The following is an 18393-nucleotide window of genomic DNA, read 5'->3' on the forward strand; positions in this document are numbered from 1 at the left end:
GGAGAAATTCCTGCGGATATAATTTTTTTCCTTTTTCATGTGCCTTCAATTTTTTTTTAGCAGTCTAGCTGTTGGAAAATCATTTCCTGCCTTTCCTTTTCCTTGTGGCTCTCCTCGGGGTAAAGAAGAAATCAAGGGAAGCGCGCGTTACACGCGAAACGCTCTCTCCTACAGTTTTTACAAATATGTGTCACAAAAAAAGTGACATGTTAAAAAGGAGAGGCGTTTATTTTTAAGTGTAGTGTGCCAATCTCAGCATAGGCGCTTTTCACTGCGCTTTGCGGAATGTAGGAAATAAATGTATATGTATGCACGTATGTATGATTTGAATATCTTCTTGAGAAGAAAATATATCATGCGGAAGAGAATGCAATGAATTTGCAAGTGCTCAGGGTGAGGGTAGTTCACGCGTGCAAAGTTGTTTGCCACGTTTATTTAGCCATATAGAAGGAACATAAAAAAAAAAGGTAAAATCATCCAATAAATTAATATCAATGAAGGATGCGTATAATATAGAAGCCTTTGTTGGAGAACTCCGTTGCGATTAAACGGTTAGAATCGGTGGGGGGGAGGAGAAATTTGAGTAATAATTAAAGAAGAGAAAGGGGTACAGGTTACATGTGGTTTTCATCACGTTGACGTGAATTAAATTGTGATATCAGTTGTGCTTATAATATGGGAAGCGTGATGTTGGCACATATTATGAATATACTTATATGCGTATTTGTGAGCATATATGCATGCAATGTTCTTCCAGTGGAGAGCGGAAATGGAATTGACATGGATTTTGTAGCCTATGCATAAATAACTCGCGCACAAGCAATGTATGCGAGAAGGGAAAGGGAGGGGGCGCACAAAAAAAAAAAAAAAAAAAAAAAAATCCATTCCATAAATTAACATGTAGAAATAGCGCGGGTGCTCGATACTAGCATGTGTTTATATACATGGTAAAGAGGCAAAACAAGTCGTTCCAAAGCGGAGCAAAGAAATCGAGGAAGTCAAAGAGAGGAAACCAAAAATTCGTCCCAAATGAAAACCCCCCCCCGTTTGATATTTTTTCTGCAACTTAATGGTGAAATAATAATTCGAAAAGGTGTATGCATGTCGTGAACGCATATGCGCGCATATGTACAAAGTATCACATGTGGCATTTATACGTGTTCTTCCCTCGCACGCTACGAAAACAAAAGCATCGACAGTAGAAAAAAGCCCATAATATAATGTACATAAGTGCACGTCTATTTGTGCAACACCTTGGGAGGGGGAGGTGTTAAAAACCAGGTGCCCCTTTTTTGCAGCGTATACATAATAGCGCGTTTCCCCACTTCTACATGAAGGCTACTCACTTTTCTACGTTAAACACATAACAGGGCAACATCCCCCTAATGCATTAGTGGCAGTGGGGTGTACATACTTGATCCATTTCTACTCCTTTGCATATTTTACAATATCTCCATCCTCCAAAAAGAAAAATGTTCAGTCACATGAAGCAAGGGTTAAAGTTACACATTTTAATTCGCAAAGGCCCCCCCCCCCCCCAGAAAAAAATTCTACTTTATTCACCATTTTCCGGAAGGAAGGTGTGCACTAAGTGCAAAATATATAAAGAAGGAAGGTATTTTTAAAGAAAGAAAAAAAAAGTGTTCTCCTTTAGTGGGGAAAGTATTCAACAACAACAAAATCCTTTCTGTTTCACAGTTAGTTATGCAGAATGGCGCTTTGTAGTCCCTCTCATCAATTTTTTTGCACACATGCGAATGTAGTAGGGTACACGAACGAGTCCTTCCATTCGAATTATTCACCTGACCTGTACAGGCTTTTTTTTCTTTTTTTTTTTTTTCTCTACCAAAATAGCTAACTCGTTCATACAAAATTGTGACCCCTCTTGTGATATAAAAAAAAAAAAAAAAAAATTTCAGGTAAGGCTCTTTTCCCTGTTGGGTGGGGTTCTTTTGTGGGGATATTCATGGAAGGAAGATTTTCCTGCGCTGTCCACCCGCACCGGAATTATTTTATCCTCGCAAGTTGTGTTTTGCTTCCTCTTTGTAGATCGACAAAATGGATGTATTCCCCCCTTTTTTTTTTTTCCTCCGTTCAACCGATTTAACTCCTCTGCGAATGTGGGTAAAGGGAGCGCCTGTTTGGTGCAACAACGCCGTAAAGGACGGCCCTTCCCTGATGGTTAGGAGAAAGAAACAAGATGTTCGAATATAAAATGTACATGTATGAGTGAATCAAAGAAAGAAAAATTGCCTTTTCCTATTGGATGGGTAAAAATTAAAAGGAGTTAAAGGAATGCCTTCGTTTCTACACTTGATAAGCATACACCGCCCTCGAAATCCCGCAAATATCCACAACAATCAAATGAGATGTGAACTACGTGGCACACATTTGTGTTGACAGCTTTCTGCTTGAAGAAAGCGGAAAGTAGCATCTCAAAAAGTGGTAGTTTTTTTTTTTTTTTTTTTTTTCTTTTACCTACAATTTTATTACCGCTCGTTACTGCTTCGCCGAAGCAGTTTTCCCTGCCCAAAATTGCAATGAAAAATTGTAACAGTGAAACCAAGTTGATTTACAGAACGTTGAGCGATAAATTTTTTGTCATCAACAAACCTGTAAAATGGACATTAACGAGGAAAAAAACGGAACGAGCAGAGGAGGGGGGAGGGGGATTGGGTCCAACTGGTACCCCCTCTCCCTTGTTAAGTAGGAATAGTGACAAAACAAAATCGGTGGAAGTAACAGATTACCTAAATGAGAAATATAGAAGTAACACATACAGAAGGAAAAGCTTTCTTAACCACATAAAGAACCTAAGTAACGCTGAAAAAAATGCATTCCTTTACACAAATTCTGCCTTATACCTCTACAACGATTTCAATTTCAATCTGGGTGGAAATTCCACAGAGAATAACCATAAAGATAAATTTGTGGAGAAATATTACGTAGAATCCCTTCTAAATTGTGAGACCAACGGTGATGTGTACTACCCGTATAAACTCCCTATATATATGAGTGGTCTTGTTATATGTTGTCGAGATTTACTCATTTACAAGAAATTTTTGCAGATGATTAGGGAAAATAAGCTAGTGCGAAAGTACAGGTGTTTGGTGCATGACCCGTTCGTCTTTGTGGAGAACAACAAAGTGAGATTTTCTCAAGAGGGAGGGTATAACTATCGAAATCGCAGGGGTCTTATTCCCCCTATGGAGGAACCATCAAACACTCACCCCTATGGATACACAAGGAAGAATGATGAAGAGAACAAAATTGATCCAATAAAGGCTACCCATTTTTTAAAATCTCTACAAGCACAAAAGGAAGCGAGTGATATGTTCCCCTATTACAATTTTTTTGCGGACAATCCTTATTCTTCCAGTTACTGCTATCGGTTGGGCGACTTAACCATCGATGAATGGAAAAGGAGAGTAAATTCCACAAAGTGCAGTATAAAAAAAGAGGGGGACAGCAAACATAAATGTAAAACACCTCACAGAGGGGGAAGAGTGACAGCAAGGGATGAAAAGACCCTAAATTTTGACAACTTTATTTCTGCCTTCTTGAAGAGAAGTCGCCCAGTGAAATGTCTCAATCGTGTTTTGTTCAGCCTTCTCCATAGCGATGAAAAAACGATGAGTGAAAGTGACGAATACGACTTAGGGCGCGAGAATGAACCCGGAGTGAATCTCCCCGTTGGCAAGAGGGAGCAGGAGAAAGATAAACATGGTGGCTCATTTGTGAACCGAACAAATGGTAGGCATTTCCATTACGATGTACAGATTCCAAACGAATGTTTGTCCAAAGATGGGAAGATAAAATTCCCCTTATCTCTATACTTCAACGAAGGAAATTTTTTCACCTTTGACAAGAAGTTGGAAAACAACTCCGTGCCTATCTCTATGATTTACAGAATGGAGAATTATAGGGATTACTTGAAAAGGAATTCAAAAACGTTGTTTAAAAAGGAGAATGTAAATTTATTCTTGGATAAAAATTGCAACGTTTTTATTATCGAATTTGTCTTTCTGGACAACCCCAAGCCTGACTTCATCAGATTCTTCTTTAGCGAACTGAACACACCCATAATTAATGATAGTATATTTGACAGGAATTCTTTCAAACGGGATGCTATTGGTGAAGTGCTTTTGGTGCATCCAGAGGATAGCCACGCAGATTCCTCTCCACGTGTGGGAGGTTCTCCGTTCTTTGATGTAGATACCAATATGGACATTGTAGTGGAACAAGTGGATGGAGTAGAATCTAATACGTACCATTTCGAAAAGCGCGATAGGAAAATTAAGGAGTATTTGCTTAAAGCGAGGGACCCCGACGTTAACGCTTTCACCATCCCTGGAGTGGGGGTAACTTCGCAAGCCTCCGAGCAGAAAGTACAAAAAATAAATCCAAGTAATTTCATCATACAGGAGATGCATCCAAGTGGTAGACACGACAACGGGGGGCATACCTACCCACATAAAAGCGGCGAAAAAATGAATATTTCCAGTGGAAACACAAATCTGTGTCTGGAATTATTTGAGCTGCAGTTTTTGGATCCAATTAACGGGGATCATGTGAAGATAGAAAATTCCCTTCCCAGGGCGTGGCTTTAATTATATATATATATATATATATATTTTTTTTTTTTTTTTTTTTTTTTTTTTTTTTGTTTAGAAAGTTGTTTTCCCCGTCGCGCATAATTTTTTTTTAGCGTCGTTGTGACGGGGTCGGTTGTTTGACTCAACCCATTTCGCCACTTCTGACTAAACGCAGTGGTGGCTTTAAAAGGTGATACCGTGTTTGGGAAAACATTGCGCATTTTTTTTTTTTTTTTTTTTTTTTTTTTTGTGGCACCACGTTGGCGTAGGTTTTATTTTGCGCTTCCAGGGTTATGCAGTTCCGTGGGTACGTGGCTGTACAAGTACGTACGTTTGTTTGTTTGTTTGTTTCTATGTATTTTTTTTTTTTCCTTTTTTTTTTTTCCTTTTTTTTTTTTCCTTTTTTTTTTTTTTTTTTTTTTCGTTCCAGCGGAGCAACAACTGTCCCACTGGAAAATTAGCACAAATTCGCGTTGGCCTATTTTGCCAACATAGAGTTTTAGAGGGGCAGATCTCTATCGCCCAGCTGAGATCCAACGCGGCAAGGCATTTTTCAAAACAGGTTGCCTTGTTCGATGGACAAACAAACCATTGATGTTTCACTGAGGCTGTTTCTTTCTCGCGTTTACTTGGAACACTTGGTAGTTACGGAAAAAAGCGTAGCATCACTTCTCCTACTGCCACCAAAATGATGAAAATCACGAGGGAAAGGAAAAAGTACCGAATTAGCAACCCCTATGATGAGGCGCAGAAGGTAGCCATTAAGGCGAAAGCGGAGGAGCAGAAAAAAAGGGACCCCATCGGACAAAAACAACGCAGCGATGAACAAAATGAGCACGAACAAACAAACGCGGCTGAAAGGTTCATGCAAATTTATAAAGATTACATAGAGACAAATGAAGAAGTAGAGAAGTTTAAAAAAGTAAATGAAGACCTGCAGGAATCGAAGAAGAAAACTAGTAGTAGGAAAAAAATAAAAAAATTAAATTTGAAGCTGAAAAAAAATAACCTCATTGCAAAGTTGGTAAAGAATAAAGCCATCATTAAGGCAGACAGGACGATCATGTCTCTATCAAATAAAAGGAGTGAGAAGAAAATTCTGTCAACCCAAGGAGGGAAGAATAAATCCGACAAGGTCCCTACAAGGACTATCCCCCCAGTTATCGCAAAAGTTCTGCGTGGAAAGAATTTGAAGGAGAAAAACGAAATGGATAAGGTAAACGACAAAGGCAATGCCCCAAAGGAGATTCCTAGCAACTGTCTTGGTAGCAAGCCCAACGGTCCTCGTGTGATGAAGACAAAAGAAAACGTGTTGAACCAGTACGACGATATAGTTAAGTCTAGTGGATTTATCCAGAACCCGCTCGAATATGCTAGGCGGGTTATTGAGCAACGCCAGAAGCAGAGCGCCAAAAACAATCCAAATCAAAAGGTGGTAAAGAAAAACATGACGAACAAGACAAAATAAAAGGGGAGACCTCCTATTTGACGTCTCTACAGATTCATCTTCGATGTATTCGTAACATTGCCAAAGTTGTGCATTTTTTTTTTTTTTTTTTTTTGTTTGAAAAATGAGGTGTCTCTCCGCTTGGTGCAGCTCCACCTCGCATGGAACGCGTAATCAGCGTACCCACGGACCACCCCATTTGACGATATTTTTACCTTTCTAAAAACCTTTTTTCTTAAAACTAATTTAAGGTGTAATTTAATCATCTTCGTAACTGTTTATAAGGACTTTGTGCATGGAAAAAAAAAATGCACGCATCATAGGGAGGCTTCATAAAGCACCGTAACAGAAGGCTCGCCCTCCCCTTGATCCCATCGCTTAATCCACGATGGACAAATGGAATGCCCCATTATATTCCACGTGCAGCGAAAGTGCTAAGTCGGGATGTCTGTATCCCTCATCCCTTCACATGCTTCTTCGGGGCCTGTCCAGGAATTTTATTTTTAAATTTATTTTGAACATAGTTATGCATAATCTTTTGCAGCTCTATATTTTCCTTTAGTCCAGGTTGTGCTTTTAAAATTTGTTCATCAATTTCTAGCTCTTGTCTCCATTCTCTAGGAACTTCAACTCGTTTATAATTTTTTAAAATTTCTGGAGTTTTATAATTTCCTTTTTCTCTTTTTAACACTTCTTCTCTCGCTTTTTCTAAAATCTTTTTTTCTTCAATCAACTGTGCCAGGTACTCTGGTCTGTCTATATATTCCAGGTCAAAAAAGTTCACTGGCAAATCATTGTCCACTGCTATTTGTGCCTTTTTCGCTAGTTCGTAATCGAACTCTACCATAGCATTCACATTTTCTTGGGTTAAGTTCGCCCTGGGCCTCGTTATGAGTTTCATTTCTAGCAGTTGCGAAACGGCCATGACTCCTTTAAAGGGGGGGGGAGAAAGAGAAAAAAAAAAAAAAAAAAAAAAAGGGGAGGATATAAAGTTATGCAATATGCTAAAGAGAGCTCAAGTTACCCATCCAGCGTGGAAAAAAAATAAAAAAAAAAGAAGACATATATGGAAGGAAGCATGGACATATATTGCAATTACTCTCTTTGACGACAGAGTTCACTCCCCTCCGTTACCTGGATGCGAAATGAAGGTCGTTTTATTTTGACGTACTCCAAAGGATACCAACACATCACACACTTTGTTGGATAGTCGGGTAGCACTTTTTAAAATCATTTTGAGGTCGACATGTGCAAGTGAGTGTAACAGCGTACTATACCCCTGAATGTAGCGTAGAGGTACACAGTGATGCTTCGCTCGTGATGACAGATATGTAGCGGTACACGCCCAATCTCTGAGAATGGAAGGTGGGCGGAAAAGGAAACGCTACAATGGTGCAGTGGCACAGTGCCAACGGGGATGTGCCTATCCGTTCGCGCAGACCCTCAGCTGAAACGCACTAAAAATGACACAACTATTTTTCGACGATTCCTGCATTAGCTTCAAGTAACTGTGTCCGTCGTGCGAGATACAAACGTATGAACATGAATATGCTCTTTTCTCGCGTTGCAAAAAAAAAAAAAAAAAAAAAAAAAAAATGGCAATTTTTATCTGCCGCGCATTGCGTATAAAACACAATTGTACCTCAGCATTCCCCCAATTTTTTTCCTTTTTCCTCCCGTTTGGTTTTAAAAAATAAGGTCGAAGAGAAGAATCAAAGAAAGGGAAAAACTAAATGCGTTTCCTACGGATAAATTTACGGGACAATATCTGCTCGCCTTTTGCACTTTTCGAAAAAAAGGTGTACCCATTTGTGCGTGATCGAATAATTAATGTGGTCGCTTTAAAGGTAAAAAAAAAATTTTCAAGTGCACAAATTGGTGCATGCGAGTTGGTCGGCATACAAAAAAAAGGAATTTTTTTTTTCTTTTTATCTGGGCATGGAAACGTTTACCAAGATGGGAGAAATTATCTTCACCCTCTATGTTATACATGTTAATATTTCACTTTTACACTTTCGTACTTTTCCTCAAATGTATCATCCCCCCTCACGGTTTTGGTAAAATGCATAACTGTTGGAAGTACATAATTCAGGATGGATGGGCGTAAAATTAGAAGTACTTTTGTATGTACAAAAGAATCTTTCCCACCGCGGAATTGATAGGAGAATGGATCAAAATTTCTCCGTAGCTACTTTTCACTGGAGAGGCGTTATTACTCCTACCACGCACGCATCGGTGTAATTTTTAACGCTACATGAGCTTATGTGTAACGTCATATGCAATGCAGGTGTGTGTATTTGGACACTCGTCCCCGCATGTCCTGCCTTTTCGCCAAACGTTACTCGATCATGTAGAAAATGCAGAATGGCCCTTCCTGTATATACACCATGTAGGTACTATAGGCAAAAAGGGTAAGCACACACAATTGAATGTTTTCGCAACGTTGAAAGTGTCTCTTTTTTTTTTTTTTTTTTTTTTTTCGGATATCTGTTCAGGCATTTTTAATTTATAAGTAAAATGTTAGCTCCTCCCCCTGGTTTCCCCATTTTTCATGTCCTCACAGACTGCAATGTTAAACTGGTTGAAACAATTACAACATGGTTGTTTTGAATAGGTCTTACAAAAAAGAAAATAAAAACAGTTCTTCAATCTGCTACTTCGTTTTAGTGCCATCCGGGGAATAATAAATCCCTTTTGTTGAATTCGTCCATCTGGGTATCATTCGCGTCATTTTTTTTTTTTTTTTTTTTTTTTTTTTTTTTTGCATTTTTTTACATATGGAACATTTTGTGTACACAGACAGGCTACGCGAGGAATGAGGTGGAAAATAAAAATAACTAAAAGTACATGTCCATTTGGCAGATCAGTGTGCCAGGTGAAATTAGGCAAACATATGGATCACCTTCACTGGCCCGTAGTTATCATAAAAGGTATATAGTTCCCTCTCTATATCGTACCCTCCACAGGGACCCCAAAGCCTATATCACATTTGCAGCATTCGCCCCTGTGGACACCACTCTTGCGCGATATACTCCTCCGTAGGAGCACTCAAAATGAGTAACGAAACTAGCGGAATATCGCTCATAAAAAACATTGAAAAGAAATCGCTGGAATGCAGAGAAGGCAACGAAATCGTCGTGCTCAAATTGTGCGAATTGTGCAACTGCATACACCCTATATATAAGAAAATATTTGGCGATGGCTTTATAGCTGATATGTTAATAAAAGATTTAAAAAATTCGACTTCCAAAGTCCAAAAAGCTGTGGAAAAAAACCCTGAGGAGGTTAAATATGTATCCACCATGTATTCGCACAATTTAAAAAAATACCCCAATTTGCAAAAGTTAAAAAGCGATACAGATAACGGAATAGTGGATTTCCTGTGGATGAAGAGGACAATCGAGTTTATAGTCATTTTTCTCGAAAAATGTTATGTGACAAATTATACGTCCAAATTAAATGTGTGTGCCAGGGACGCGTACGATCAAGTGTTGAAAGCTTATCATGGTTTCACAACAGGTAAAGTTGTCACCCTGGCACTGAAGTTATCGCCTTCCAGAGAGACTCTAACTGAAAGATTACAATTCGAGTCGAACGAGCAAGCTCAGGCTCACCTGCAGGAGTGCCTCTCCATAACGAAGCTGTTGATAAGAGATATTTCGAAGACGATAGAGCAGAGTGGCTGCAACTTCACGGACAAGGTTTAGGATGGGAAAAAAGATAACGGACAGGAAAAAGAATAGATAAAATAAAGTAAAATGTGTGTGCTGAGGAATACATCACTTTTGGCTGTTTTTTTTTTTTTTTTTTTTTTTTTTCCCTTGCCTGTTCAGAATTTTTACAACAGCTGCGTAGTGGCTACCTGCATATTGGACACTTGCCCACGAACGGAGATTTCCCCTTCTGCTGCGTCCATTTGCGTAGATATGTAATTGATCGCTTACACATGTGCCTATAAAGTATTTATTTTTTTTTTTTATTTCATCTTTGCAACTTGGCCAGTTAATGTGGCTCCCGCGAGGAATCGCCACCGTTGCACTAAATGAAAGTAAAAATTATACCATCTGTTGAGAAAAAATATGGCTCCAAGGTTGGATACTAAAAACGGAGGACCATTTTGTTGTGCATAAATGTTTGAACACGCTCATGACACTTCGCCAGTGATAGGTTATTATTTATATACTCTCTAAAACGGAGTAGAAGATGCAATCGACTGCCATATCCTGTTTTTTTTTTTTTTTTTTGATAATCCATTGGGGGAATAACAGGTGATGTGACTGAACAATCGTCACCTTTAAATACACACACTGGTGTGCGAATAAGGCCTATATCCCCATCACTTTGGGGAATCATACACAATAATTTCTGCCTTTCCAGGGAAACAGAGCGGAACGAAAAAAAGAACATATACATTACATAAAACTGAATTGCCCTTTCCATGCTTGCACGCGAAAGATAATTCTGCCTAGAATGTAACTTGTGGTGTATTTGCACTTCTTCGCGCGTTAAGGGTGATGAAGTATATCACCATAAAAAAAAAAAAAAAAAACACCTGAACAAGCAAGCAAAATTTCGTACTTAAAAAAAAAAAAAAAAAAAAAAAAAAAGAACGAACAAGGAAAACTTGATGATTTTTTTTAAAAAATAAACCTCACGGGTAAACAAAACAGAGCTGGAAAGATGCTTAGAAGAACGAACAATTATGTAAATGACTAAGAATGTGCGAAAATGGTATATGAAGAAATTTATAAAATGAAAATAAGCAGAAGAAGGAATTTACTCGACATAAATCACAAGAGTAAGAAGAATTAAGAGAAAAGAAAAAAAATAAAACAAAATAACATGTACATATACAGCACATTATAAATATAGGGCAATGAAAAATAAAGAAAAAAAAATAACATGTGATAACGAACAACCACACAAAGCCCAGTGGCAACTTCAGTAAAGAGAGAACCACCTACTTAAGCCCCCACAACAAGGTGTTAAACAAAATAGTAGAAAGTGCTAGCATAAATATAGCACAGCATAAAAGAACATGTCGCAATGTAACATTTTTATATTTATGGTTACCTCTTCAAAAAGATGAGATGTTAAACTCACTTTTAAAAATCCCATAAACACGTTCACCCAAGATGATGCCGAGAAGCGAAAACCAGAAGGAAGAAGAAGAATGGGAACTGCATCCATTATTTTTATCGAAAATTCCAAACAAAAAGGACATTGATAAGAACCCAGCTCTCTCAGCGTTGATAACATTGATCAATGAAGAAGAAGAAAAGGAAGTGTTTAGTTATGAACCGAGAAGAAAAAATCTAAAAAAAAAAATCACAGAAAAAGGCCAAATTATCTACAAAAAAGATAGGCGCAATTTATACGAACCCTATCAGCAAAACAAAAATGATAAGATAAATTATTTTGAAAAAAAAAACTTCGGTGGAAATGCGGACATTAGTAAGGAGGAAGAGGTGTTGGACGTGGAAATGGACGAGGAAGGTACCACTGTGACTACTGCTGAACAGGGAGGGGACCATTCCAGCCAAAATGTGAGTAACAACCAGGAGGCCACAGACCAAACATCCATAGGCGAAGTGTTGGTTTGCTTGTCGATGATGAACTTGAAGCAATAGTGGAAAATGAAGAGGTTCCTACCTGCACAACAGCATAGTTGAACTGTTGCACTTTTGTTATTTATTTTTTATTTATTTTTTCCTTTTTTAAATTCTTCCTAGAATCCCCCTTTTAAATTGCTTTTTAGTCCCTCTGTATTTCCCCCACACGATGTACACAATGTGTGGACCGTTTAATCACCCATAAAATATATCCTTGTTTGGAGTGTAAAAACTCGAATTATTTTTAATTTTTTTTTTTTTTTTTTTTTTTTTTTGAATTTTCAAATTTTATGATTTGAAATATTGAGAACGAGAAAAACTCGTCCCCGAGGATGTGTCTTTTATCCTCTTTTTGCGTCTTCCTCAAGCCCATGCATGGCTTACATCCCTGTCGCCGTGTTGATTTTTCCCCTTCCCCCCTGAACACTGATACACTGCTTCATGCAAGAGAATAAATGGAGAACCTCAAAATGGTTAAGTAAGGAAAGGGTGTACATAAACTTATAGATATACCCGCAAAAGGGGGGGATGGTGCTATTTGATGGTTGCTCATGCAAGGGGGGCACAAATGCAAACACCTGCAAAAAATAAATAGCCTTACAAACTTTCAATGATCCAAAAAAAAAAAAAAAAAAACAAACAAACAAAAAACAAATACTTAATAAGACGAATTAATTCAAATGATTAATCGCATATCGTTATCAAATAATTAAAAAAAAAAAAAAGAACGAATTGGATAACGGATAAATGCAATGTAGAAAGGATGAGAGAAAGAAAAAAAAAAAAAAAAAAAGAGCGGTAGTAACAGACGGATAAGATAATAATAAAAAAAGAAACAAACGCAGATATAATTTAACCTGTCTCGGTTGCAGAACTTCTTTGTTTCCGTGGATAGGGAGATGTTCCTAGGTGAGGGGTTCTTCCAATTCTAATGTCTCGTCGTTATCTTTCCGATCGGAAAAATCCTGCAGGTGGAGGAATACAAGGTAATGCAAAAATGGGTAACCATACATTGGTCTAATCAAATAATTGGCATATAAAAAAAGAAACAAACGGAGAACATAGAGGGGTGCTTTTCCACTGAGGTTTACCAAAAAATTCGCGTAGAAGAGCAACAGGAAGCCTATGAAACTGGAATACAAAATCATGGTGAACCCAGCTCTGCGGGGGAAAGGGGTGAAGTAAAAAGAGATGGTAGTGGGGATGAATCAAGATGGGGTATCGATTACTTAGTAAACATCCATTTGGCACATCTGTAATCATCGCTAATGAAGCATAATCGCATGCGTACTTGAGAGCAAGGCGGTTGTCGTTAGTGTATTTGTGAATAATATCCATAATTATTCCGGAGAGTAAAGGGGCGGAGAACCAGCCGAAGACATTGTATATGACTTGAGAAACGGCAGAGGACAGGCTCTTCTGGTGGTTGTTCACGCAGGAGAGGAGCATTCCTTGGGAAATGAGGGGGGGAGGGGGAGGGAGAAGAAGGTGGAACAAATGAAGCGAAAGTATATACAAATGGAGGCATACAAGAGAGAAGGAATATATAAACGACTGTGATTAGAGACATACCCACAGCGACGGGGACCAGAGCGGAGCCCGTAAAGAGACAGAGCCACAGCGAAATGGAGAAGAAAAAAAAATTATTCAGATGAGCCGAAAGAATCCCGAAGATGCAAGCAGAAATGGCAAAGGCAGTTGCCACCTTAATCGTTCTGGAATAATTCGTATTCTTGTATCCCCCAAATAAATCACACACAAAACCTCCAAACCAAACCCCTGAGGTTGGAGAAGTTAAAAAACATAAAGTAGACACCGTAACGATTTTCATTTTTTCCGTTAACAACACAACAGACATATATTCTGTAATCCAAAATTGTATTCCTGTAACTACGAAGTAGAGGTTACTCATTCCTAGGGTTACGATAATGTATAATTTGTTCTTAAGCAATTTTTTCACTTCTTTTAATGTTTTCCTTAGGACATTAGTTTTTTTCTCCATGATGTAGGTTGCTGACCGATTGAAGTTTCTACGAAGAGAGCTACTCGATGCTCCGTAGTAGAGTCTGCTAGTGGATCTCGATTTGCTTCTGTCCAGTGTGTATGTAGTGGCTTCTTGGATTATGGGTTGTACCCTCGATTGTGCAGGGTGTTGCTGATCGGAGTTGTTGCTCTTCCGCCCGTTGTTGATGTTCTGTTCGTTGTTCGTGTATTGCCCGCTGTTAGTGTATTGCCCGCTGTTGGTGGCCCCTCCATGCATCTCCTCCTCGCAAGATATCTCCCCCTCGCTTGCTGCACTTCCCTCCGCGCTAATGTTAATCATATCCGAGGGGATAAAAAGCATAATGAGAAAAAGCGGGAGGAGCAGAAAGGCCTGAATTAAAAAGGGAGATCTCCACGTGGTCACGAAGGTAGCATTCGGAAGGGGAGTATTGTTACGTCCATATGAGTAGGAGCTATTCGAAAGTACACCACCCAAAAAATAACCGAAGACAGTACCCCCTATGGAAGCAAGCTGTATGTATGACATCCATTGTGTAGCTTTTTCATGTGGTGAGAATTCATCTACCCAAACCGGCAGGTACACAACTGGGATAGCTTGACACAAACCATTTATAAATCTTGAGATGTACATGAAGGTGATGCAGTTAGCGTGACTGAATATGTATAATGATATGGACAACATCAGGGTACTTATAGTTATTAATATCTTTGCCGTGACGAGCTCAAAAAGAACACTTGCTATTATCGTCCCGATGATTAAGCCGAAGTACACTAAACTTCCTAGTAGAGATTGCTCAATGTAACTTAATGGAAAATCTTTCTGTATTTCTTCCAACGTAACTGGTATTGCACCATGGTCGTAATTGCAAAGAACCGAAATACAAATCATTAGAGTTAGAGTTAGATGCAAAATGTGTTCATTGGTAGCTTTACTCCTCAAGTGCTGAATTATTTTACTGGAAAATTGGTAATCATTTTCTCCTTTTTCATTTTTTTCTCCACCGGTTCCATCTTCCATTTGGTGCAATAACGCATAATCGTACCCGCTATTCTTCCAGGCGTAACTAAAGCAATTTCCCTCTTTAGATTGCCTTTCGTTTTCCTGCGTTAGTATGGACGACACCATAGACGTTAGCAGGCCACTATATGTTAAGTTACCATTCTTCGCGTAGTATCCTCTATTAGTGCCTTTCCGTGTTGGGGGTGTTCCGTAGTCAGATTGGCCAAAGTGGACTGATCCCCCTTCTGTGTCGTTCAAACCTCCCCAGGTGGTTTCATCCCTCTCCTTCGACACATAAGCCGACTGCACCATCTCTCCCTTTCCATCCTTACTTCTTCTCTCTTCATGAGTCTTGGATATCGTGAGGGAGGTAATTTGCTTATCCCCCCTTGGTTTGCAATTTTTTTCTTTTTTTTCCTTTTCCTCACTTGTGTCCATGTAAGTTCGTTTGACTCCTCCACTGGGGCTTCTTCCCGTTTTGAGGCTTCCATCAGGGATGATGAACTTTAAAACATTACTAATGTTCTTTCTGTTGTTATTTCTCTTCTTATTGTTGCTACTAACCAGTGTATCCTTCATGACACAGTTCTTACCCGCATTGTGGTCTTCACTAACGTTCAGGGTATTTTTCACGAACACCTTGTGATTTTTCTTCCTATAAAATCCTATATTTCCATCGTTTAATCTCGCGTTCTTTACATTGTTATTGCTACTTGCATGGACACCATCACGACATAAAATTCGCTGGTCCACTTCTCCCATGGTTCGTTTGTCATTGTCCCATTGTGGAGTTCTGTTAATTCCATTACTGTTCATGTAGGAGAGATGACTGCAGTTGTGGCTGCTCTCTTCCCTGTACAAATGATAATTCTTCCTAAGGGGGTTATACGTGGTGGCATTCTTGATCAGAGAGGAGCTTCTCAGTGTTGTGTCACCCCCTGGCGTGACGCTCCGCCCATGTGTGTTACCTATGTGGAAATTCACACCATGTGAGGATGCATTTTTCGAATTCACACTGAAAACATTATTCGAACCCGTGGTGTAATCCATGGTGGTGATGCAGTTAGCAACACACAGATGTTCGTGGGCATTCGCGTTACTCCTCATGGGAAAGGAGTTTTCACTTTTGACATGCCACTTTTGCTCAAACATTTTCCTATTATCTTCATTTTTATTTTTTTTTCCCTGGTGTGTAAGTACATTATTTCTGCTGAACCCATTTTTTGCATCTACCAGATTTGGACTTGTTTGTTTGGCTAGCTGCTTCTTATACATGGGTTCAAATTTCTCTACAGCATCGTCCTTTCGCCACAATGTATCTGGCCCTTGGGGCGGTGTACACAGAGGAGATTTATTTATATTGTTGTAAAACTGGGGATACATACCATTTAGATGATGTTCCTTGGCATTACAATGATCAATGCTAGAGCTGGCGATGTCATTGTGGTATCCACCAAATTTACCATTTTCATCAGGTTTTGGAATACCCCCCTGTCTGAGGAACTCTCCATTTAGCAAACCATTTGAAATGATCCCACCGTGGAAACTACAATTCGAAATAGAATTGTTTTCGCTAATTCCAGTAGAATTCTTCAAGGCGTTTTCTTCTCCACCCCCTTGGTAGATGGTATAGCTACTCAATGTATCACCATTTATATTGTTCAGTACAGTTCCTTTTATGGATCCTACACTATGAAGGACTGTATTCTTTATCCCTTTTTTTTCCATTTCTGTATTAAATGGTGTAGACAACAATTGGTGTGCACTTGGGCTCTTTTGGTAGGTTCTATTTTGTAATTCCATTTCGTACAATTCACTTTTCGGTGTTGATACGTCACTGTGCAAGGGGAATCGATAACTGTTCATTACTTGTTCACTTCTATCTGTTCCTTCCGATATAGGTTCTTTCATTTTATCAGGCTGATATATATCTCCTTCCTTCATGTGGCCCTGCTTGTTGTTGGTAAAGGAATTTTTCCTCTCATTTGACTTATTCACCATTCCTCTCATTCTTTCATTTTCTACACGCAAACTGTTGTTCTCTCTTTTTTTTTTTTTTTTTATTTGACTCGTTTTATCCATTTATGCGTGTTCGCCTGGGGGAAGGAGAGGGGGCTAGCGAGCCTCCGTGTTTGGACCTCTCAGGAATCTTCCTTCCACTTCGTTCTTCCAATTCGTTCTTCCAATTCGTTCTTCCAATTCGTTCTTCCAATTTGTTCTTCCAATTCGTTCTTCCAATTTGTTCTTCCAATTCGTTCCTCTAGTTGCTTTTTCGTTCGAATCGCCTCTGTGTGAAGTTCGATCTGGGCATCCCACTCTTCACCAACCGCTGAACTGCTTACCCTAGTACAGCACTGGAGCGACTCTTCCACATCTATGGCCGCCTTCATTCACCGACTTGTGCATCTCTCGTTGTCACTTCCTAAGACTTAACAACACTGTTTACACTGAAAAAAAAAAAAAAAAAAAAAAATCAAATTAAAATAAAATAAAATAATAAAATAACACACACCATTGAGTTGCCTCTGCCTATCAGCATGTGTATCCCCTCAGAGATGGTACATTCGGGAAAGGCAATACAGATTTGCGACTTCCTTCCAAAGTGGATTCACCACGTACGCGCATATCATACTGTGTAATGCACCAGTGTGTATGTATGAAGTTAATACGGGGGAGTAATTTCCGCTTGTCCGCTTCACTTACTTGGGTTAGACATCCAATCGCCGCAAATTCGAGCACCCCCCCTGTGCATGCGTGCCCGTGTACACTCGTAGTTGCAATTTCTGTTGCAGTTGCAGTTGCAATTGGAGTCGAAGTCACAGTTGCGCATGTGTTCGTATTTATTTATTTTTTTTTTTTTTAATTTTTATTTTAATTTTGTTTTTTACTTCTTTTTTTCCTGATACCTCCGAGGGAATGACGGGCGCGCAGAAATACGTCCCACTGCCGAAGAAATTGTACGATGATCCTCGCGACCACTGCCTAGCAATTTCGCGAGCGAAGGGGCGAGGGCACTTTACCACTGGAAAGACGAACGCGTATGCTCAGCGCGAAGCGTTCCTGTCGTTATACACACAAACACATGTACGTACTTGCGTAGGTATGCACGGACATCGGCATGTATGTACTTCCGTATGCATGTGTATGCGCAGTTGCACGCGAGGGAAAGCAGTCTTTTCCGGCTAGTTACAATCGATATGACTAATTCTGCATTTGGTGTTTGGCTGCGCGCGCTTTTGTTCATCTTTCTGCGCAATGGTAATTTTTTCCTTTTTTCACCCGTCCATTTTTTTTTTTTTTTTTTTTTTTTTTAATTTAATTTCGCAAAAAATAATTACACATGTGCACGTGCGGCATGGGGGTGTAAAAAAAAAAAAAAAAAAAAAAAAAAAAAATGAAAAAAAAGTGAAGAAATGGCCAGTAGCGAAGTAATAACCACCCAATGGTGCAGAAATACACACATACAATGGTAGATAGAGGGAATTCTTTTTTTTTTTTTTTTTTCTTCTTTAAACCCTCACTTGTGTTAGCTGCAAAAGTTCCATTCTGTCCTATTCTGTATTGTTGCTTATGTTGTGTTGTTAACCCGAGTTCCTCACCAATATGTTACACTACGTTTATACTAAATTGAGCAATTGATTTTTTTTTTTTTTTTTCTTCCATTTTGTCCATCCTATTTGGACCCCTTTGGTACGTTTTCTTTTGCGTGTCTACTTCCCCTTGGCGCGTTGTACA

At 39.1% G+C, this 18393-nt stretch overlaps 6 protein-coding genes across 6 annotated transcripts; 4 read left to right on the forward strand and 2 right to left on the reverse strand.

Annotated features, from left to right (window-relative positions):
- Positions 1-2540: 2540 nt before the first annotated feature.
- On the forward strand, positions 2541-4610 carry PKNH_0713500 (conserved Plasmodium protein, unknown function; the record flags this gene model as incomplete). Its single annotated transcript, XM_002258391.1, has 1 exon — positions 2541-4610. One exon carries the CDS (start codon positions 2541-2543, stop codon positions 4608-4610), a length of 2070 nt encoding a protein of 689 aa, XP_002258427.1.
- A 673-nt stretch (positions 4611-5283) lies between these two features.
- PKNH_0713600 (conserved Plasmodium protein, unknown function) lies at positions 5284-6063 on the forward strand (the record flags this gene model as incomplete). The annotated part of the gene is made up of 1 exon (XM_002258392.1): positions 5284-6063. The coding sequence occupies one exon, from the start codon at positions 5284-5286 to the stop codon at positions 6061-6063; it is 780 nt and encodes a 259-aa protein (XP_002258428.1).
- Positions 6064-6499: 436 nt separating this feature from the next.
- PKNH_0713700 (uncharacterized protein) lies at positions 6500-7276 on the reverse strand (the record flags this gene model as incomplete). The annotated part of the gene is made up of 2 exons (XM_002258393.1): positions 6500-6972; positions 7177-7276. 2 exons carry the CDS (start codon positions 7274-7276, stop codon positions 6500-6502), a joined length of 573 nt encoding a protein of 190 aa, XP_002258429.1.
- Positions 7277-9095: 1819 nt separating this feature from the next.
- PKNH_0713800 (glycolipid transfer protein, putative) lies at positions 9096-9749 on the forward strand (the record flags this gene model as incomplete). Its single annotated transcript, XM_002258394.1, has 1 exon — positions 9096-9749. The coding sequence occupies one exon, from the start codon at positions 9096-9098 to the stop codon at positions 9747-9749; it is 654 nt and encodes a 217-aa protein (XP_002258430.1).
- Positions 9750-11177: 1428 nt separating this feature from the next.
- PKNH_0713900 (conserved Plasmodium protein, unknown function) lies at positions 11178-11672 on the forward strand (the record flags this gene model as incomplete). The annotated part of the gene is made up of 1 exon (XM_002258395.1): positions 11178-11672. One exon carries the CDS (start codon positions 11178-11180, stop codon positions 11670-11672), a length of 495 nt encoding a protein of 164 aa, XP_002258431.1.
- Positions 11673-12559: 887 nt separating this feature from the next.
- PKNH_0714000 (major facilitator superfamily domain-containing protein, putative) lies at positions 12560-16740 on the reverse strand (the record flags this gene model as incomplete). Its single annotated transcript, XM_002258396.1, has 4 exons — positions 12560-12619; positions 12746-12815; positions 12946-13105; positions 13227-16740. The coding sequence occupies 4 exons, from the start codon at positions 16738-16740 to the stop codon at positions 12560-12562; spliced, it is 3804 nt and encodes a 1267-aa protein (XP_002258432.1).
- Positions 16741-18393: the final 1653 nt, after the last annotated feature.

Source organism: Plasmodium knowlesi (genome assembly GCF_000006355.2).
Source record: "Plasmodium knowlesi strain H genome assembly, chromosome: 7".
Lineage (NCBI taxonomy): Eukaryota > Apicomplexa > Aconoidasida > Haemosporida > Plasmodiidae > Plasmodium > Plasmodium knowlesi.